This window comes from Hypomesus transpacificus, chromosome 15, assembly GCF_021917145.1.
Source record: "Hypomesus transpacificus isolate Combined female chromosome 15, fHypTra1, whole genome shotgun sequence".
In the NCBI taxonomy this organism is placed as follows: Eukaryota; Metazoa; Chordata; class Actinopteri; order Osmeriformes; family Osmeridae; genus Hypomesus; species Hypomesus transpacificus.
In genome coordinates this window covers 2323335-2345765 of record NC_061074.1, presented here as the reverse complement: position 1 = coordinate 2345765, position 22431 = coordinate 2323335, and the positions used below count along the sequence as shown (strand labels likewise).

Here is a 22431-nt window from a genome sequence, read left to right as displayed (position 1 = left end):
GAGACTAAATGAATGCAAACTGTTCATAAGGTACTGTTCATACGCACACACACACTTAAACTATTCACCCCTCACATTCCTATCATTCACACAGCAAACAAATGGATTGTAACACACTTTTTAAAACACCCACGTATAAGAAATCATCCACGTGTGTGTGTGTGTGTTTCATACAGGGGGGCTGGGAATGAATGTACACACTCACACACTCGTTGAATGAAGACACAGTAACGATTGAGAAGAGATGCACAGTGTGCCTCCTATGCTTGGGTAGAATGAGATGTTGATAGTGTATGTGTGTCATTGACTCACACTGAGTCATTCAGTCCAGTGGAAACATTTCTCATTTGAATAAAAGTGGGAGTTTCATCAAGAAATCATTTCTCAAAATAAAGTCAAAAAGACCATGTGCTCTTAAAGAGAATCCCAAACATAGAAAGAGAAAAATGACTTTTCAAATGTGTCTGGAGGTTACTTCCTCGAAGGCAGAATGTCAGACCTTACGGCATCAAAGCAGCATCATAAATCTTATACCGTTAATTTATTTAATTAAAAAGACTTGCACACTGCCATAACAGGCAGCTATGCATTGTTACTGTCTTTAATTGGTGCTGACGGTAAGTGAATTAAGATTTATGATGATGACTATCTTTCCGTGACAATGGAGTCTTACAGATTGTTTGCAGGAACTCGTCATAGTTTTTAAGTTCACAGAAGCAACCTCTGTCGTCATGTTAACGGTACTGGCACCCTGACGCTTAAACCGGCTAGGACGGATGAATCCCGACAGATGGCTCTCTGTCCCGTGCACTCATCGGTGCGCGTTAATTCCCCGCATTGGCTCGTGAGAACCGGCGAGGGTGCAGATAGAGAAGGAGAAAAGAAAGAGACCGCTCACCATACACGCTCGGATTTCACTAGTGACGTATAGCGGCCGGTGAGCTCACCCAGTGAGTTTTTGTATGTACTTTTTTAACACAAAGAGTGGAACTCGTTTCCTACCGGCGTTTATGTGTATATTGAGAAATCAAATTTGTATTTACAAACAGCTGACAATGCCCGTCCCTGACCATTGATTAAACCCATTCATCAATCAAACTGGTAAGTTTGTGAACTTTTACTAAGCATTTTGGACAGTTTTTTTTTTACTGCAGCATTGTCCGTTAGCGGTGAACCACGTAGTTACGTCGGTTTATCACGAATGTGTGTGGTCCTTAGAATTTCCACCGATAGTCTAATTGAGATCGCTGTCTTAAATGGTGCATTCAACTGCCATCTCAGCTAAACCGATTATTTGAATCAGGGTTATGAATTAATAAGTTTACCAAAAGTAGGCTGTTTTAACAGAACATAAGTTAAGCAAGCTTATATGGCAAAGTATCTGATTTTTTGTATTGGTTGTAACCTAACCTTTTTTTACGGACTGTAGAGAATGAATAACAATTTAAAAGTTGACGCATTTTTATTTGTACATTTAGCCACTGGAGGCAATGCGGATGGCTATGCAAAGCAGCCTAGGCCTACGTATAGTATCTACCTAGACTATAGCTTCCTATTTTATAATATTATATAATAATTGGAATAGTATGAGTACACTGTAGCCTACCCAATGTAGCTAATTGCGAAAAGTGAGTCTGTTGTTTCCGATCAATAATTAAGTTAAAAGTGAGACATAACTGTCTTCGTGTTCCTCCTCCATAAGTGACAGGGGGCGTCATATACGGTGTACTTTATACTGTAACTCGTGTTGCACACTGCTCCACGCGGCCACCCATGGGTTTTTGATGACCTCACTGCAATAATCATTGGTGGAACCCGACACGATGGAGACTGTCGCCCTCGTGTTCCAGTCGGTCTGGAAAGAGGCTGGACTACCGTTTTTACTGATTTCTCTGTGTCACCTCCTAAAGTTAGTTAATTGAGTTTTAGCTTGTGGTCCATGTTCAAATAAATGTCATATTATTATTTATTTGTTCAAAAATGACACCTAAACACCTTGGTTTTCACTTTTCACCCTATCCCCAAGCTGACAAGCGTCATGTTGTCAGGCTGTAGCCCAGGTCTGGACTGGGACTGAAAAACGGCCCGGGACTTTGAAACACAGACCGGCCCACGACCGTGTATTATACATTTTTTTGCATTATGCCATGGCCGTTTGACCGACTGTTAGGGAAATCTCCCGACTCTCCCGACGGCCAGTCCGACCCTGGTGCAGCCAGTCTTGAAGCAAGGGGAATTCTTGGCAGTAAGTTCCATTGTAGAAGATCACATTCCTGCTTGCTTATATCAATAGGACCCCACCTCTCCTGCTCCGCCACTACAGAGCAGAGGTGCTTTCATAACTAACCTCCCCTGCCTCTGTCTCAGTGTCCTTGCCTGACCATGTTTGTCCATGTTTCCCTTTACTGGCTGCTAACAGAAAGGTTTTCATCTCGTCAATAAGAGAATGATAGACGTGAAGCTATGTTCAGTTGTTCATCACTGTATCATCATTAGGAGGATGATAAGCTCCTTGCTACCACAGTGTCTGTCATTTGAGTGTTGTTGTGTCTGGATGTGTTTGTGCATTATATGAAAGCGATGGTTCCATCTGAGGAAAATCCCGAAGGAGGGAGAGGGGGACAGAGCAAAATAGAAAGAGGAAGAAGTCAACCAGAGGAAAAGTGTCACTTTTCAAATCCTTCTGTGGTCTATAACTTTGCCTGTAAGTTCATGACTTTGTCTTGGATTTTCCACAAAGCACTAAAGAGTTGCTCAGTTTGTCTATCCAGTATCTACACTTGATCTGTCTGAATGTGTGTGTGTGTGTATGTGGCTAGGCCCCACTCTTGGGTAGGAAGTAGACAATGAACATCCTATCACGCCACATGCAACCAGCTGACAACATTGGTACACCCCTGAAACACAACTATAATTATGTATAACACACCTCTACACACACACACACACACACACACATACACACACACAAATTGTTCTTACAACCACCAGCTATAATTATCACTGTGGGGTTGAAATGAGAGTATAGGATGATCCCGTTATAGTCCCACCCTTGCCTGGCTATTTTGGGGTATCTTCTGGTGTGGGCTGTGAAACGAAGCTGTTCTCTCCAGTTCTTTATCTCTGAGGCGAGACTGGTGCAGAGATGGTGAGAGCTGCTAGCCTGGCTATAGACAGAACATAATCAGAAGGATGTGCAGAGACACAGATAAAGAGGCAGATAAGAGAGAGAGAGAGAGAGACATACACACACCTAGGCTGGAGCACGTTCATATCAGAAGAACAGCGAAACACGTCCGGCATCTAATTAAGCCGTGGTTCCCGCCGTCCATCACGGCGGCCAGGAATGCAGCCAGAAGTTGTACTGGCCTCGTGCCACTGCGGTCCCTCTCCCAATGTCAGCCAGGAACCTTCCCGCCAAGGAAATTCCCACTTCAAGAATCCCGGATCCCAATCCGACCTGGACATGGCATAATTACAAGACAGCTAATCTAGGACAAACACATACCCACCATGATAAAGTATACAAATACAAGTAGGCGAGATATCCCTGACCCAGAATGTTCTATAGACCAGTGAGTGGAGTGACCCTGGTGGGTTTTGGATCACACAGCAGAACTTTCAGAAGGCGCTCAGAATAACCACATCGGAGTGATGTGTAAGCTTTTTCACAACACATGCACCCTCCTAGACAGCAACAGTTAAATCGATTCCAGAGACCATAGCTATGAAACTTCTGGAATGGTGCACATTCTTTGTACTCCATCTCTCTCCGATGAGGTCAATACACAATCAATGACCTGTCTTTCTCAGAGTAGTCAAAGTTGGTGTGTCGGAGGTCACATGGGTTGGTGGCATTTCGGTCAACTGAAACAAGAGTAGAAAGGCCGCAGAAATGGCCCAGTGGCGGTAAAGGAGTAAAGGAGAGGCAAAAATAAATGCCTACCCCCTGCCTACATCCAGCCAAACCGAACCACACACAAGCACACACACATACACACACAACCTAGAGTTCAGTACTTTGTGACAAGGCAGTACTGAACACGAGGTGTTGGTTTGGCCTCAACCCACTGGGAGTCGTTCATGCGCGAGACGCAGACAGGCTTGATGGCCAACTGGAAAACAGATCAAGCACAAAGTAATGACACGGCATCTGCTCAACAGGAAATTGAGACTCCCTCTAGCTTGCCTTTTCATGAAGATATTGAGCATAGCCAAGCACGAGCTAGCATATTTTAAATACATAAGTATATGTGTGTGTGTGTGTGATATGGGAGCAGACCGTAGGGTTGCAAACTCATGGTTAGGGAATCCAGGGAGTGGTAGGAGAAGAGGAAAGTGCCACCCGTGTTGACTAGCATGTGGACTTGACACTCTTTAGTTAAGCCCTTATAGTGCAATGTCAAGGTTACACCAACAAACTGATTCACTCACTACAGTACATTAACATACAGACAGATACAGACCCTCATACACATGGAATAATGTAACATTCCAAGAGGGATGTATCACATTCTTTTCTTGTGTGGGAATGACCCCGGAACATTTTCTTTGTTCTTCATTTTCCCCTATTACTTTACATCTGCATTCCTCTCCTGCATTTTCCCCTCACCGTGTGTGTGAACAGGAATTTGGCACCTCACATGTAGGTCTGTAATGTTTAACTGCAGGTGATTTATCTAGCTTCATAGGTGTATTGGTGTGTTAACATAAGGGGTTCATTTAGATCCTTCGTTAATGTTTGTAAAGCTGTAAGGAAGAATACCACAAACTAGAATTTACGCACATATGAATCTCAGCCAAATCTTTTACATTTTCTCTTTGTTTTTGTGTTTTGACTTGCTCTTTTCCCATGCCAGTATATCATCCCTCATCCAGACTATCAAGCTCTCATTCTCAGACGGTTCATAAAGGCTGAGTTTCAGACCTAGATTAAGGCTAAGCCTGTATGTAAACTCAATATGTTTGGCACAGACTCTCTTTCTAGAAACCCGTTTCTCATTATGGAACAATTCCATCAGCTGGTGGATATGTATTTTTTATTGTTCAAGATGTTGTGTTGTTGACCTTATCAGTTCTAACAACTATGTGTGTCACCATGGAGCAGGTCACAACTGGTGTAGGGCACTTTAGTGTCACCATGCTTGTCCCCTACTCCTCTGGCGTCTCTCCTCCTCTGGTGTCTCCTCTGGTGTGTCTCCTCCTCTGGTGTCTCTCCTCCTCTGGTGTCTCCTCTGGTGTCTCCTCTGGTGTCTCCTCTGGTGTCTCTCCTCCTCTGGTGTCTCCTCTGGTGTCTCCTCTGGTGTCTCCTCTAGTGTCTCCTCTGGTGTCTCCTCTGGTGTCTCTCCTCCTCTGGTGTCTCTCCTCCTCTGGTGTCTCCTCTGGTGTCTCCTCTAGTGTCTCCTCTGGTGTCTCTCCTCCTCTGGTGTCTCCTCTGGTGTCTCCTCTGGTGTCTCCTCTAGTGTCTCCTCTGGTGTCTCCTCTGGTGTCTCTCCTCCTCTGGTGTCTCTCCTCCTCTGATGTCTCTCCTCTGGTGTCTCCTCTGGTGTCTCCTCTGGTGTCTCCTCTGGTGTCTCTCCTCCTCTGGTGTCTCCTCTGGTGTCTCCTCTGGTGCCTCTCCTCCTCTGGTGTCTCCTCTGGTGTCTCCTCTGGTGTCTCCTCTAGTGTCTCCTCTGGTGTCTCCTCCTCTGGTGTCTCCTCTGGTGTCTCCTCTGGTGTCTCCTCTGGTGTCTCCTCTAGTGTCTCCTCTGGTGTCTCCTCTGGTGTCTCTCCTCCTCTGATGTCTCTCCTCTGGTGTCTCCTCTGGTGTCTCCTCTGGTGTCTCCTCTGGTGTCTCCTCTAGTGTCCCTCTGGTGTCTCCTCTGGTGTCTCTCCTCCTCTGATGTCTCTCCTCTGGTGTCTCCTCTGGTGTCTCCTCTGGTGTCTCCTCTAGTGTCTCCTCTGGTGTCTCCTCTGGTGTCTCTCCTCCTCTGGTGTCTCCTCTGGTGTCTCTCCTCCTCTGATGTCTCTCCTCTGGTGTCTCCTCAGGTGTCTCCTCTGGTGTCTCCTCTAGTGTCTCCTCTGGTGTCTCCTCTGGTGTCTCTCCTCCTCTGGTGTCTCCTCTGGTGTCTCTCCTCCTCTGATGTCTCTCCTCTGGTGTCTCCTCTGGTGTCTCCTCTGGTGTCTCTCCTCCTCTGGTGTCTCCTCTAGTGTCTCCTCTGGTGTCTCCTCTGGTGTCTCTCCTCCTCTGATGTCTCTCCTCTGGTGTCTCCTCTGGTGTCTCCTCTGGTGTCTCTCCTCCTCTGGTGTCTCCTCTGGTGTCTCTCCTCCTCTGATGTCTCTCCTCTGGTGTCTCCTCTGGTGTCTCCTCTGGTGTCTTTCCTCCTCTGATGTCTCTCCTCTGGTGTCTCCTCTGGTGTCTCCTCTGGTGTCTCTCCTCCTCTGGTGTCTCCTCTGGTGTCTCTCCTCCTCTGATGTCTCTCCTCTGGTGTCTCCTCTGGTGTCTCCTCTGGTGTCTCTCCTCCTCTGATGTCTCTCCTCTGGTGTCTCCTCTGGTGTCTCCTCTGGTGTCTCTCCTCCTCTGGTGTCTCCTCTGGTGTCTCTCCTCCTCTGATGTCTCTCCTCTGGTGTCTCCTCTGGTGTCTCCTCTGGTGTCTCTCCTCCTCTGATGTCTCTCCTCTGGTGTCTCCTCTGGTGTCTCCTCTGGTGTCTCTCCTCCTCTGATGTCTCTCCTCTGGTCTCTCCTCTGGTGTCTCCTCTGGTGTCTTCAGTTCAGTTCAGTCACCTTTATTGTCATTCAATTTCACTTTACAGTAAGATAAGAACGAAATTTCGTTTCAGGAGGCTCAGGATAGTGTAGGCCAGGAATCTGCTTCCATAAATGGGCGACACTATGTATCAAAACTGTCTAAAATATATATTGCATATATTACGGCCAGTTATATGTATTAAGCTATGTATAAAAATGCTTGTACAATTATGTATAAAAATGCTAACTAATTATATTATGACACAGTCCAGTGAAGCAGTCCTGTAAGGGTGTGTGAGGGGGAATGGGGGGATTATTATTTTAAGTTCAGCAGTCGCATGGCTTGTTGGATAAAGCTGTTGTAGAACCTGGCTGTTCTGCATCAAAGGCTGCGGAACCTCTCTCCAGCAGTGAGAACAGTCCATGGTGCGGGTGGGAGGTGTCCTTGTTGATATTGTGAGCCCTGGTCAGACAGTATTTCTTTGCAATATCCTGGATGAGAGGAAGTGAGGACCCGATGATGTTCTCGCTGTCCTCAACCCCCTCTGCAGGGACTTCCAATCAGAGGCACAGCAAGCTCCGTACCAAACAGAGATGCAGTTGGTTAGTATGGTGTCCCTGCTCCTCTAGTGTTTCTCCTCTGGTGTCTCCTCTGGTGTCTCTCCTTGTCTGGTGTCTCTACTCTGGTGTCTCTGCTCCTCTGGTGTCCCTGCTTGACTTCAGGGGACATCAGAGGTTGTCACCCTGACAATCGAAATTAGATGCATCCTACTCCCTCTCCTTCTCTCTCCTCTTCTTTCTCACTCTCCCTCACTCTCTGTTTCTGTCTTTATCTCTACATCTCTCTCTTTCTCTCTTCAACACTGTCTGTGTCCATTATTCTGTCACCATCCCCAGCTCCACCAGTCTATCTTTCTGTGTTGTGAGAGCAGGCGGCGAGCAGCCAGACAGGCGGGTGAGACTGATAGAGACACAAGAGATGTCAGGCAACACCAGCCTGTGAAATGGAGAGAGAGAGAGTGACGTTGATAGAGGAACCATTTATTGTGACATAACCCAATCATGTCCACAAGACACAGTGTCTCACCATCAGATGGAATTAAAGTGTGGACAGAGCTCAGAAGAGATGACATCCGTTACGGACAGAAAAGCTGTTGTGTCTGGAATCCAAGATGGCACCTGCATCCTACGAGTCTGGAACCCTGACCTCTAGATGGGTCCTAGTTTAGTCCCTCATTCTTATATTCTTCCATCGGCCAGTGTCATCCCTCATTCATTTCTCCACAGGCTTCTCCTCATAGCGTAGCTGAAGCATGACATCAAGAGACCAGAAAAGAGAGCCGACGCTCTGGCCGTGACCTAAGTCTTCACCTCTAAAACCACCATGTTTTGCCGGACCTTCATTCCGCATTTTTATTTTTAGATGTGAAGAATAAACAAGAAAATATATCCTCAACTGGTCACCAGTATGAATAATACCCTGCTATTTCATTGGATAAAGACAGGGATGTTTTGTCAGTAATTACTGTTTGGAACGGATGACCAGACATTTTCAGAAGCATGTCTCACCCTTGCTTCTCTCTTTCTCTTTTTCTCTTTCTCTCTCTCTCTCCTTCCTCCCTCTCTCTCTCTCTCTCTCTTTCTCTGTGTCTCTCTCCCCTCCCCTCTCTCTTCTCTCCTCTCGCTCGCTCTCTCTCTCTTTCTCTCTCTCTCTCTCTCTCTCTCTCTCTCTCTCTCTCTCTCTCTCTCTCTCTCTCTCTCTCTCTCTCTCTCTCTCTCTCTATCTCTCTCTATCTCTCTCTCTGTTACATCCACACACACACTAGTGTAATGTTGTCTTCATGTAGTTAAAAATATCACTCTGTGTAGGAGTGGCCGCAACTCTTTTGACTTTGTACATTGACTTTATCGTCTTCTTGCGTGTATTTTGGGAGGTGTTAATTTCTCTCTCTTTGTCCTCCATTCCTTCCCGTTCGTCCCCCTTTCCTCTGTCGACCACAGTAACCTCAGGCACATGTCTGGCACTAACATGAAGCAGAAGGAGGATATGAAAAATGCAAAATACAAACAATGAAATACTGGGCCAAGTCTGCTGTAAAGCAAAGGAACATAATAATGAGATGAAGAGAGAGAGGGAACAAAGAAAGAGTCCTGAAAGAGAGTAGAAAAGAAAAAAGATAATAATATGGACTTGAAGGAGTTGGGGGTGGACGACTTTAATGAAGGGAAAGCCAGAGAGTAAGAACTGGATGAGCAGATGAAGAGGGGAAAGGAAGTTGGGGTGAGGAGGAAGATGGAAGGAAGACAGACATAGTATGGTATGGGATGTCTGCAAAGGAGAAAGTGTCTATTTCAGACGCCTCCATCCTGCCTCTTGTCCAACTATAGACGAGGCCGCCGCCAACCGCCACTCACGAAACGCAGAAGGGGGTGGGATAGAGGGGGGGGGGGGGGGGGTGGTGGGAGGAAGAGGATGTGACACGTGCTGACAGGAAGGAAAGAAGTCCCACGTGCGGTGGCCATGTCTGGGGGTAAACGTAGCCAGACGCAGATGTCTGGCTGGAGATGGAACGCCCCACCATGTCTGAGACCAGGCAGGGCTGATGGGGTGGGAGGGAGATATGTAACCACCCTCAGTAGGTGCACCTGCACTCACAGACAGCCACCAAGAGGATGTGACTCTGTGCTTGATTGACAGGAACTGCTGTCGAAAAGTTGCGACAAAGTCGTCCATGCCAAAACAGTCACCCACGCTGAACGTGACCTTCTGTGACAGTCAGAGAAAGATGATGGCGGGACCTTTAGCTACCCAAGAAGCCTTTGAGACATCCACCTTCCTTGACCACTTCTTACATTCCTTCTGCCTCCTTCTACCTTTTTCTTTGTCTATTCGAAGCCTGCCGGAATATTCTGTTCTCAAAGTCATGTCAGGTCAGCCTAGTGAAATGGCAGTTTCAAACCATTCCAATTTGTTACTTGACACTCTCCAAAAAGGCAACTCTTAATTACAGATCATGCTTCTCTCTTTTGCCTGTTTTTTATCGAGATGGGGATTTTTCACAAACAGTCCCATAACTTCAGTGTGTCCGCGTGTGTGTGTGTTGGCGTGTGTGTGGACCGAATGACTTGTAATTACCCTTCCTCAAGCTCTTATAGTATTTTAACGAAGGGTCTATATATAAAATCCTATCTGCTGGTTTGCTAATGTCAGCCTTTCTCACTGCATCGCTCCATTTCCCTCACATCCTGTCCCCTTGGCCAGAGGAAAAAGCTCTTGTCATTCATTCCTGTGTTGTTTTTTCAAAGTGGTGGTTTTAAAATTCTCAGTTTATCATACTATCTCTCCCTAAAATTATTCAGCGGAACCCTGTCATTGCCCAAACGGGCGCTGGTGCCCAAAATCATAAACTCATTACATTTTTATTTACTTGTTTGTCCAAAAAAACTTCACTGTGTGTGCGCTCGTGTGTGTGCAACAGTGAACCCTATGACTCCTGTGCTTACACCACACAGCAAAACATGTTAGTTTGGGTGAGCTCCCCGACACTTCTGCATCCTCAACAACCCCTCATCTTGTGTCTCTGCTCGACTCTGGGATATGAACACATTGTTTTCCCAGGTGTCATGACTAAGCCTATTGTTTGTGCTCATCGATGTCTCTGAATGTGTTGTCTTCACAACCACAATTAACTGGAGTGCACATAATTGTAGTGTGCGTGATTGTGCACTTTTGTATTTGCACCACCATTTGAGTATGTATGGGGAGGGGTGTGTGTATGTTTGTGTATGTATCAGTGTTTTTTTTTCTGTGTTGGTGTGTTTGTTGTAACATATATATTTGGGTGTGTGTGCGTTGTTTGTGTGTGTTGTGTATATACATGGGTGCAGAAGGGCATCAATTACTGTCGGTGCGTGTCCTACCAGATAGAGGCATGGTCTAGTAGTAGATAGGGGCGTGGCCTAGTGTCAAATAGAGGCGTGGTATACTAGTAGATGGGGCGTAACCTAGCAGCAGATAGGGCCATCACTGTGGTCACAAGCATGGTATGAGACAGGACCAGGTACAGTGGAGTACAGCAGTCACATAGTGGACCGTAGACAGAGCTGCATGTGTTTGTGTGTTTGACTGTGTGATAGTACAGTCTCAGTGTACACTTGTGTGTTTATGTAAGATATAGAGAGTATCTGTGTGTGTGTGTGTGTGACTTGGCAAACTGGCGAAAGTGTGTGGCGCTGACTCTGCATTCTGTCAGCCTCCTTAGCATCCTCTGTCCGTTGCCTGGGCAACCAAGTCTGCAGTCACTCTGGGGTGAGTCTCTATCTTTTTAAAAAAAAGGTTCTCCTTCTTTCTCTCTCTCTCCATCTTTCTCTCTATCTTTCACCTTCTTTCTTGTCTTTACTCTTCTTCCAGACATGTGCCTCATGTTAGCGTGTCTAAACCTTTATTTTGGTCCAAAGTGTTTTGGTCAGTAAAATGTAATAGTCCAGTTCCATTCATCAACTCCCTCACTCAGTGTCTTCTGGAAAGGAGAGAAGGAGGAAGCGAGGGAGAGGGGGAGGATGAGGCAGGGAGATAATGGAGCATAGGTCACAGAGGTTCCAGAAGGTTTCTTGGAGGTGTTGGGGAAAATCATTTTACCTGGTGTACTCAATTGTGCCTTGCTGGCTAGGGTAGAGGGAGTTTCATATGCTTGAGTTGTGTGTGTGTGGGGGGGGGGGGGTGTTTGGATGTGTGTGTGTGTCCAGACACTGCTTTTTGAACTATAGGGTTGCCACGCTTTCACCTCTCATGTTCTCTATGGCCTCCGGTCATGAACTTCTGGAGAGTGTGTGTGTGTGTGTGTGTGTGTGTGTGAGCTGGCCTGGTGTATCGCTCCTAGACCTGTACCCCTCCAGCCTGACACACCACTGTCAGCTGGTGCTGATCCACTGGAAGTGCTGTTCCAGCCACGCCACCAAGCAGTCAGTGTGCTTATTGTGTCACTATTGTGACAAAGGTGGGTGTGTGATGCCGTGGCGTGTGCAGGGTGTGTGTGACATTGCCGCTGTCGCTCTGGCTTGCTGGATCGAGATTCTTCCAAACTCACTTTTGTCCGTTTGTCTGTTGTAGATCATATGTTCATAGCAGAATATCTTGAAGATGACGAGGAACCACCTTTGCTGCTCTGCTCTTGTCTTTCTCACGGTAAGTGAGTGTGTGTGTGTGTGTGTGCGAGAGAGAGAGAGATAGAGAGAAAGAGAGAAAGAGAGAGAGTACACTAGCCAGTGAGTGTGTGTGTGTCTGTCTGTCTGTCTGTCACTGGCTAGTGAAACTATTGTGTAGACTAGACCAGTGTGTACGTGTGTGTGTCTGTGTGTGTGTGTGTGTGTGTGCATGGGTGTGTATCACTGACTGGTGTGTGTCACTGACCAGTATGTGTGTGTGTGTTCCAGGTGTTTGGCTCTGGGGGGACTGCTGCGGTGCAGTGTCAGTGGGGGGAGGGCTGTGTGTGTCTGCAATGCCCTGCTGGGCAGCAGCCCACCAAGGTGAGAGACTCCTCCTCCTCTACCTTTCTCTCGCTCCTTCCTACTTCTCTCCATCAACCTCTCTATCCCTACCTCTCTCTCTCTCCCTCTCGTTCTCCTTCTATCCTACCTCCCTACACTTTCCTCTCTCTACTGCTCTCTGCCCTCCCATTCCTCCACCTTCCCAATCTGCCCATCTACTCGACAGTCTCTCTCTCGCCTCCTCGATCCGGTGTCAACAGAACCGTATTCTTGACACATGACGTTGTTTAAAGTCTGGTTCCCTGTGGTTGATCCCAGCGTGCCTACGTTTTCAGTTCAAACCCGTCAGGCTGGATGCAGCCAACCCCTGCAGAGCTGTGTGCAGTGTTTTTGTTCCTTTTGACATGTGCCCGATCCTGCGTGACGCATTTCAGCTCTCAGTGTGAAACAGGAATAGACATGAGAGGTCGTTATTCTGGAATGTCTGATTGAACACGTCTCATGGTTCACAGTTCTTGTGGAAGAATACAAAGAAGTATTTTCCTTCTTTTTTTAATTCATTTTATCATAATAATTATTTTAAAAAAATAAAATAATTTATCATACAGTACCTAAACGAGGTTGTTTTATTTGTCCCAGGTCGCCAACTCAAACATAAAACTCAACATATAATTTACAAAGCATAAACAAATCCGAATAAATGGCTTTCCAAAAATGTATATCGACTCTCTTTTCGACCATTCTGACCATTCTTTCTCCTTGCCAGGACTGTGGGCGGGTTGAGAGCCCAGAGGATACGGTACGTTGCCAGTCTTGCCCCATGGGCACATTCTCAAACACCCTGGACCCTGAGCCTTGTCGCCCACACTCCACCTGTGATGTCCTGGGCCGAAAGGTTGTGACCCCTGGTACCTCAACCTCAGATACTGTGTGTGGCGACTGTGTGTCTGGGTAAGAAGGGAAATCTGTTGTTGTGGTTACACACAAGCTCTGTTTTCGTGTAGATGCTCCTTTCTTTATAAACAGATAGAGTAAAAACGGGAGGATTAAATTAAAGGAGACCAAAGGAGACAAGCACTACATGCCAAACATTACTGCACAGCAATAGCGAGAGAGAAAGAGAGAGAGAGAGAGAGAGAGAGAGAGAGAGAGAGAGAGAGAGAGAGAGAGAGAGAGAGAGAGAGAGAGAGAGAGAGAGAAAGAGAGAGAGAGGGGGAGAGAGAGAAAGAGAGAGAGCTGTCTCCTTCATTCTATATGTCTCTCTCCCTCTGTATATATTTACTTGATTTCATTGCAATATATATATATGTCTCATACTCTCTCTTTCTCTCGCATAACCGTAATGTCAGACAAAACCAGTTTACTAATGCAGCTCTGCATCGCTATCTCCTGTTTGTGCTCAGCAAGCTTCACTCTAGGGCTGGTAGTGAAGTATGTTGGTGAAATGTGATTGGCCACAGGGCCCTGCATTGCAATCAAGTATCCCCTTACATGGTGCTGTGGAAACATAACACTGTGAATCATATGCAGCAGCAACCTTTCCAACGATCCTTTGCCTCTCTCTCTTTCGATAACAAGCTCGATATTGGTTCTCAGTATTGGTGTGACACTGGATTTTGAAACTAGTAGCATCAAAGTAGGAAGTAATGAAGTTAAAGACGGTAGACGAGGCTAACGCGAGTTTGTGCTCGTTGGTGGTCTCTGCAGCTTCCATCCCACCACCATGGGGAAACCCTCCCCCCAGCCCCCCTGTGTGGCCCCGGCCCCCCCCGCCGCCCCCCCCCCTCCACGTGCGGGCAGTGCGGACCGTTGGGAAAAGTGCGGCGGGCGGAGGCGGGCCAGTGAACGGCACGGCGGTGCGCAGCGCCGAGGAGAAGACTGCTGAGTACGCCGTGTTCGCCCTGGTGCCCATCTTCTGTGTGATGGGCCTCCTAGGCATCCTGATCTGCAACATCCTGAAGAAGAAGGGATACCGCTGCACCGCCGAGAAGGAGGGCATGGACGAGGAGAACGCCACACCGCAGAAAGAAGGTGAGAGAGACAGAGGAGAGGAAACACACAGACAGATAAACACAGACAGACAGACAGACAGACAGACAAAGAGGCTCAAATTGCGCAATTTTTACTGCAAAAGAAATTGTGGGAGGTAGAAGGAAAGCCGTATCAAAATAAATAGACAGAGACAGAGAGATATGGAGAGAGGAAACTGGAAGGGAGGGACATGGAGAAGAAGAAGAGGTGGATCGATCAAGGGACAGAGGGAGAACCGTAGTATGAACTGTTAGGTTGGTATAAACACATAAGTACACCAGTGAGGCATTGCCCTGAAGCCATGTGTATGTGTGTATGGGGTGGGCCTGCGCGTTGGCCCTAGTATGCAACGAGATGTGGAATGCTTTTTTATCTCTGGAGATCTGACCTTTGACCTTCTTGAGGTCAGGCTCTGTCCCCATGCTCTGTGTTCCCAAGCGCACACTGTTGTCATTTCACACATTTCCCATTTGAAAAAGGTTTGCATCGCCACACGCACTCTGCCACCGAGTCTGAGTCCGTGTGTGTTTGCGTGTGTGGGTGTGTGTCCTATCACCACACCCGTCTGTGGTAATCAAGCCGATAAGGGATTCTCTCCTCTGTTTGTAATGTCCACACTGTCACCTGGGAATCTGCGGTGATCCACACAGAAGGCAGGAGCTAGGAGGCAGTAGGGAGGTGTGAGGGGACTGGATGCAGGAGGCAAGAGTTAGAAGGTCAGAGATAAAATGATGGCGAGAGGAGGCAGGAGTTAGGATGTAGGGGGTAGGAGTTAGAAGGAAGGAAATAGGAGGCAGGAGTTAGGAGGTAAGATATTGGAGGCTGTGGGCAGGAGTTAGGATGTAGGTGGTAGGAGTTAGAAGGAAGGAGATAGGAGGGAGGAGTTAGGAGGTAAGAGATAGGATGCAGAGGGCAGGAGTTAGGATGTTGAGAGTAGAGGGTAGGAGGCTGGAGTCAGGATGCAGAAGGGAGGATCTAGGATTGAGAGAACAGGAGTTAGAGGGTTGGAGACAGGAGTCAGGAAGTAGGAGATAGGAGTCAGGAAGTAGGAAACAGGAGGTAGGAGCTAGATGACACCGAGTTGTTCCTGTTGAGAAAGGAGAGGAGGCAAACAGCCATCTGTGTTTGATGTCTCTAATGACACAGCTGCTGCGTCTCGAAGCCTGACCTTTCATCTGTCATCTTCCGTTGGCAACAAACGATTGTTTCCATGACACTTGTTACCGTGGCCTCGCTACGCAGCTGTGTTGGCTGTGCCAGGATTGACTGGGCGGGTTTGGCAGGGAGATGTTGCATTCTAGTAAGGTAAGGGTATCAGACTCGTCTAAGAACATTTGCGTCAGTGGATGTAGTTTGGGTGTCTGATGTTTTGCCACTATCTCCTCTCCAATGTTGAAAAACCTTAACTGACCTGACCAGAGAACCTCCCTCCTTCCGTCTTTCATCCTCCTTTCCTCTTCCCCTCTTCCCCTCCTCCCCTCCTCCCCTCTATATCTACATAGAACCTGACACTGTTCGCATGTCTCTGCTTTCCTGGATCAATTATTCAATTAGCTCTCTCACCTCTCCGCCTCCATCTCTTTTTCTCCGTCCACTCCTCTGCTCTCCTCTTCTTCTCTCTCCTCCCCTCACCTCTTTTATCCCCTCCTCTCATTGGAGTTATGTTGGGAATGTTCCAGTACTGACAAGGACTCTGCCAGAAAACTGTATCAGGTGTTCCTCGCCTCACTTCTGCACACCCTTCCCTCCCTCTTTCCCTCCCTCTTTCCCTCCCTCCCTCCCCTGGTCTTTGGGGGCTGCAGCAGCGTGCATCACTGAAGAGAGCTCGAGGCACTGGTGCAAAGAAAGGATGGGGGGGGTTAGAGGAAGAGGGGAGGAGAGGGGAGGCGTTAAGTAAATTGCGGGGGTGTGGAGGTTATGCAAAAGAGTAAAAAGAAAGTGATTGGAGAGGAGGAGAGGGGGGGAAACGATATGGCCGTGCACGTTTTGATGCCTCTCTCTATCCCCTCCCTCTTCCCCACTTACATAAGTGTTCTGTAGTCTGCCTGTATGGTGTTAGCTTCCGCCTTGACTGGGCAAAAGACAAACCTCTTACACTGGCAGTTTTCTCTTCACCTTCACTCAAGGGGAACACTCATGGGGCTAGGCCAGGCTAGGTCCCTTTCTATGAAGTCTTCTGTGTGAGTTAGCACATTTGCTAGCTAGCTGCAGCTACCAATGGGATCAGTCACACAGATACCAATGTCCCTAGATAGCAATTGTTACCGTGGAGGCAGCTATTGTTATGCCTTACAGCACACTATTATCAGTTGTGCTGAAAGACACCCGTCCGTCTGTGCACAGTGTATGTGCATGTTGGTGTGTGTGTGTGTGTGTGGTTTTGTGCAGTAGAGTTGAATGGAGCGTGATAGCTGAGTGAGCTTTTCTAGGCCCGCCTGTTAGTATAGAATGGCAGTGGTCACCACAGTAACCTCTATTCTCCTTTTTCCACCCCCATACATGGGCCCTGCAACTTAGAGACTTCAGCACAATAGGCCCAAACTTATTCTAATGTGTTTGTGTATAAGTGGGAGAATATATATATTTTTTGATACCACGTTGGCCTACGTGGTATCACGATCAGAAGCTGACCTCAACTTTGACCTTCATCCATCGATTGGGTCATTCATCCGTTTGTCCCTCCTTCTCTGTCTGCAGCCAATGGTTGCCCCTACATAGCAGATGACCCCAACGAGGACACCATCAGTGTTCTGGTGCGCCTCATCACCGAGAAGAAAGGTATGCGTTCCTCACTGATGATGTCACTGTCTAATAGCCGCTTGAATTTCTGCTAGTTGTGTCTTTTTTCACCACAGGGGGTCGAGTTGAAAACCATCAATTGCTACAACACATGGAATTGCCATTCAGAGTTCTAGGTGGAGGCAATTACCATATCATAGTGTTCTATTATGAGTTTATCATATGAGCGAATTCCAGGAAGTGTTGAGATGAATGTTTCATTGACAGCCCAGTCTCCAGCATGGTTAGACAAATTGTTTTATCAATGAGAGTAGACACGCACCTATCGATTTCCCCAATTCCCTATTTGAGGCTTCAGAGTCATGGATTGGTTGAATGTGGTCACAACATTGATTCTTTCTCCTCAAGGTAAAAATAAACTGTGTGTGTGCGTGTGACTGTGTGTGTGTTCCAGAAAATGCTGCTGCACTGGAGGAACTGCTGCTGGAATACGAGAGCAAACAACTGGCCATGAGTAAAGCCTCGTCAATCAAGTAAGCACCCTGCAGCGACCACACACACACACACACACACTGTATATACACGCACTGTATGTACAGCGTAACACACACACACACTCAAACATACAGGTTTTGCAGAGTTGTGCAGCTTAAGGTCAGTTAAGAGCAAAAAAGATATGAAAATAGAGGGATAAAAATAGAAAGGCGAGAGAGAGATGGCAGAAGATGTCCCATGTCACCCGGCAAAAGACTAAATAAACCCACTCCCATACTGTTTATCTTTCATTGAGATTTCAATCAACTTTGATTGATGCTCTGCACACATTCGCAATGGAGTGCGACTGGCACCTAGCGACATTTAAAAGACGCACAGTAAGATGTTTTATGTATTTATTTATTTTGCAAAGTCAGCACTGTTTCAGCCTGGTCCTCTCCATTGCCTTTTATGTCCCAGAAAGAACCAGGGCACGGAAACCGACCTGACCACAGTTTAGAACAAAGATTTCCCACAGGCTAACAAAGTCCCATGGATTTTAGGTACATGACGTTCAGTGGAAAGTTCTAGAAAGCTCTGGACACCCACATAGCTTCTGGAAAGCTATTTATTCCTGGCTCTGTTCACCCACTCATTGGGTTACTGGAGTTCAACAGGGGTCATGAAGGTCACAGCAGCCAGCTTAGTGCTGGGGCCCATGTCTGTATTCACGGGCACGGATCACGCCTTTGTAACCTGCACAATGGAACAATACAGAACCCGGGGCCTGGGGAAACAGCGGGCTGTTTTAAATGATGGTTAGGATGGGGCGCTGGGTTGGGGTTTAGAGTTTAGGGAGTGGGGGTTATTAGGGATAGCATTTTTGGACGCACAATTGGATGGTATTGTTTGCGCATGTGCACACACACACACACAGTTACATATCAGCTGTAATTTGTCCATTCCGAGTTATTTTGATTAACTAAACAACCGTGCATCTCCCTCTGTGTCTGTCTCTCTCTCACACTATCTCTCTCTCTGTGTCTGTCTCTGTCTGTCTGTCTCTCTCTATCTCTCTCTTTCTCTCTCTCCCCCCCACCAGGTTCCCAGTTCTATCTCCTCTATCTCAATTCCACTCCCTCCCTAGAATGTGCCCCCACCAGTCCCACCTCCACACCATCTCCGGCCTGTCAGGCCTGGCCTCCCGCCACGGCTACCACTGCTCCCGCTGCGCCCAGCGCAAGTGGCCCCCAATCCTGCTTCCCACATGGGACCCCCTCAAACCCCAGCCCCCCCAGTCCCTCATCCTGCCTTCCCTGGAGCCCCAGGCCCTGCAGAAGAGCCCCCTGCAGGGGGGAGTGTGCGTGGACACCCCACCCAAGTGTGCCCAGAGTCAGGGGGAGGTGGGGCAAGCAGGGGAGAGGAGGCCTGGGGGGCCTGGGGGGACTTTTCTGTCAGTGGGGAGGTGAGGATGGAGACACGCGCACACTTCGAATATGTCAATCTATGAGACGTTAAGATTGACATCAAATCCCATGGCCATTGCTCCTGTTTGATTGACAGGTTCCAAGTGGCCCAGATCCCTGAACAAAAGCCTGTAGCTATGGAAACGCCAAGGTCCAGGACCACAAGGGACGTAACAGAGGAGAAAAGATCTCTTCTAGACCTCTTCAGCTCTTCATCGTCCTCATCATCATCCCACTGGGGAACGTAAGTAAAAGACAAACCTCTTTGTTTCTCCGTGTGTCTCTCTCTAATTCCTTGTTTGTCTCTGTCTCATCTCTCGTCTTAGCCTTTGTTGGGTCTACCAATGCCGGTTCCCCCTCAAATATATTATGTTTTCACTCTACACCTTCTCTTCCCTCTCGGTGCTCCTGACTTTGACATTCAGTTCACTGGACACTTTTTTTTGTGCCTTCACAGACACTACTGTTGGCTATTAGTGAATTGTGAAAAGTGCCATTCTGTGACGCTGGGGATGTGAGAAACTACGTAGTCATCAATGATAAAGAGGAGTCCCACACAGGCACCCTCATCACATGCAAGAGAGAGAAAGGGAGGGGGGGGAGAAGGAAAGAGAGAGAGAAGAGATAGGAAGTGATAGAGAGTCAACCCATTTGCCCAATCATTCTAGTCACTGTCTGTTTTCCTGTCTCAGCTTGTAGAAGCGTTCTGTCTGCTTTGTCAGCGCTGAGTCAGGCCCCACATGGAAACTCCCCACTGCTCTCTGGTGTGCAATAAGAGGCATAGCAGGTTCTTTTGCTGTGCAGGTGTCGCTGTAGATATTTTAGAGTGAAGCGCTGGAAGTCGTAGCTTTGTTCTTTCTACCTCTATTATAAAACATGTTGCTAACCACATCTCTCTCTCTCTTTCTAACAGCTAAATCCAAGCCAACAACTGGAAGAGAGGAATGCCGAGTAAGGACACTGCCTCGTCATGAAATCATCAGAGGAGGGGTTCCAACAGCCTTCAGAGGAAAGGCTAGCCAGGAGACCCCTCATATTACTAACATGAATGACTACGTGTTTTAGCTTTTTGATGAGCATTTATCCTCAACTTTCACAAGAGGGAAGAAAATGATAGCAGAGAGAGTGGGGGAGGGGGTGAGAGGGGAGAAAAGAGGACAGATATGAACAAATAGCCCTTTTTATATCAAATATGGAAGACGGGTGGAACACACACACACAAAGACACTACTAGACACAGTTTTGCTTCCCTGTGGAGGGTGGAAGACCTTGACACTGTGCAAACACAAATACAGCTACTTACACCCCAACACACACACACACAGGTATTGTACATGAAAAACGCCTTTCCACTGAAAACACAAACGTGTATACAAAGGATATTTGAAACACCAAGTATTATCAAAAAAAAAAACAATGTTATTCTCTACCGGTTTTACAACAATGTTAGCAAGTGTAGGTCTTCTTACATTTGCAATGCAGAACATCTGAAGTTGTAGGTCTTCCTGCTCATGGGGAATTATGTTTTTAACCCAAAAAAGCTTACGGGCAGGGTTTCTAAAACATATCGACAGTTCCCTATCATACAGTACACCTTCAGCATGAACTTGCAACGCTTGTAGCACAAAACTAGGTCCAATTTGATTACGTCTGGAAGCATATTAGGCACTGTAAATCATGTACATACATGTAAATAGGGGCCATGGCTTGCCCTTTGGTTTCACACCTGGGCTTGCAGTTGTTGCAGAGGTGGAAGTGGACATTGTTTAGAGAGAGTTTGGTGAGAGAGTATGCCGTGCCCTTTGAGTTCAATCTAAAGGGGAGGTTTACTGGTGACACAGTCTCTACTGTGGTTGCTGGGGTCCCGACTAGAAGCAGTGAGGTTGTTTACATGTTGAGTTTAAATGGGCTTAGTGACAGTGAGATGATTCCAGGTCATTAAGATCCCCAGCCTGGTTCTCTCTGCCCAACTTGTATTGACCAAAGCAGCACATCTGCTTAGGGTAGAATTATGATTAAGCTTAATCCTCTCCTCACTCATTAGCAAGAGTTCCACACACACTAAAACATGCAGCAAAACACCATTGAAATCTAATTAAGTATTACAGTATGAGTACGGTGGATGTCTGTGAAAGCAGCTAAAGCTTGGATCTCTACTGACTCTTTATCAGTTGTTCATTTAGGACCATATCACCAATTGACCAAAGGAAAAGATTGCGGAATATACAGCCGTGGCCAAAAGTATTGGGAGCGACATACATTTTGTGTTTGCAAAGCTTGCTGGGCATTAGCATTAAATGACTGCTAACATAATTTCAGTAAGTCATATCATCAGCACAGGGCAAAGTGTGAACTTGTTCTAGCCAGGTGAAATCACTTTATCATTCTGATTGGATTTTAAGAGCAGATTGACTGCTGCAAAAGAGGGGACTTCGGGGCATATTGAAAATGTTTGCCCCGAAAAAGCTTAAAAAAATATGAAATGTGCCTTATTGTATTCAATAGAAACATGTGAAACATGTGAAAACATTTTCCTCAAACACTGAACCAGCAAACTTTGCAAAACATTTGTCATTGCAAAAATGTATGACTACGACTGTACAGACAGTTTACTGCACACTCTTGTTCCAGTCAGTACAAGTAGTCTTAGTGGTCTGGCTCAAGCAATAGGGCTGTTTTAACAGTTTACATCAGGATTAAAGATGAAAGTGTTGGATCATTATCAAGGATTGTTAGTACAAACATTATATGTTGATGTTTTTTCAGTTCAGAACTAAACGTGTCTGGATTGGACCATATTTATTGGTTGAACGTTTCCATGTTTCCGATGTTATTAAATGTAACAAAGTGTTGCTCAAAGGAAGGAAAAATATATATAATGCTCCTCTCTTCTATGTTAGAGATTGTATTTATTATGACATTTCCATTTTTTCTGTATGATATTTTTACTCTTGAAATAAAGTGGTGTATTTTGACCTTGATCTCCCTTTATTTCTTTGTATGTCTCTCACTCATTGTTCTTTATACATTTCTAGTCAATGTTTATTTAAATGTAGCAGTGCTTTTATTCAGTAGTGTAGATATGTGGATTTTATGCAGATTACATGCTACAAACAATGTTGACGACCATTAATCCAAGATCGTCAATGAGCAGCTGGCACCCTCTTGTGGTTAGCTGTCGCCATTAAACATGTTCATAAGACACAGCGTCTCCAAGTTACAGTTTTTCTCCATTGCTTCTAATGGAAAGCTCTAAGGGCATTTGCCAAAATAGCCTTTATGGTTCAGCACAACTACATAGATCACCTTCCCGATAGATCTGACTGGTTGTATCACAGTGTGGTATGGGAGCTGCACAGACCGGGACCGCAAGGCCCTACGAAGTGTGGTCCGTTCTGCTGAGTTCATCATCGGCAGGAAGCTCCCAGCCCTACAGGACACCTACCACACACGTTGCCTAAGGAAAGCCAGCAGGATTCTAAGAGACTGTTCCCACCCATCCTTCAG

At 46.7% G+C, this 22431-nt stretch overlaps 1 protein-coding gene across 1 annotated transcript; it reads left to right on the top strand.

Moving 5' to 3' along the window:
• The first annotated feature begins 749 nt into the window (after positions 1 to 749).
• On the top strand, positions 750 to 21905 carry relt (RELT TNF receptor). Its single transcript, XM_047036338.1, is given in 11 exon segments — positions 750 to 1101; positions 11838 to 11912; positions 12161 to 12253; positions 12981 to 13165; positions 13922 to 13997; positions 13999 to 14245; positions 16943 to 17023; positions 17439 to 17517; positions 18561 to 18923; positions 19022 to 19168; positions 19838 to 21905. Coding segments are annotated over 10 exon segments (1320 nt in total). The 5' UTR covers positions 750 to 1101; positions 11838 to 11867; the 3' UTR covers positions 19842 to 21905.
• The last annotated feature ends 526 nt before the right edge of the window (positions 21906 to 22431 follow it).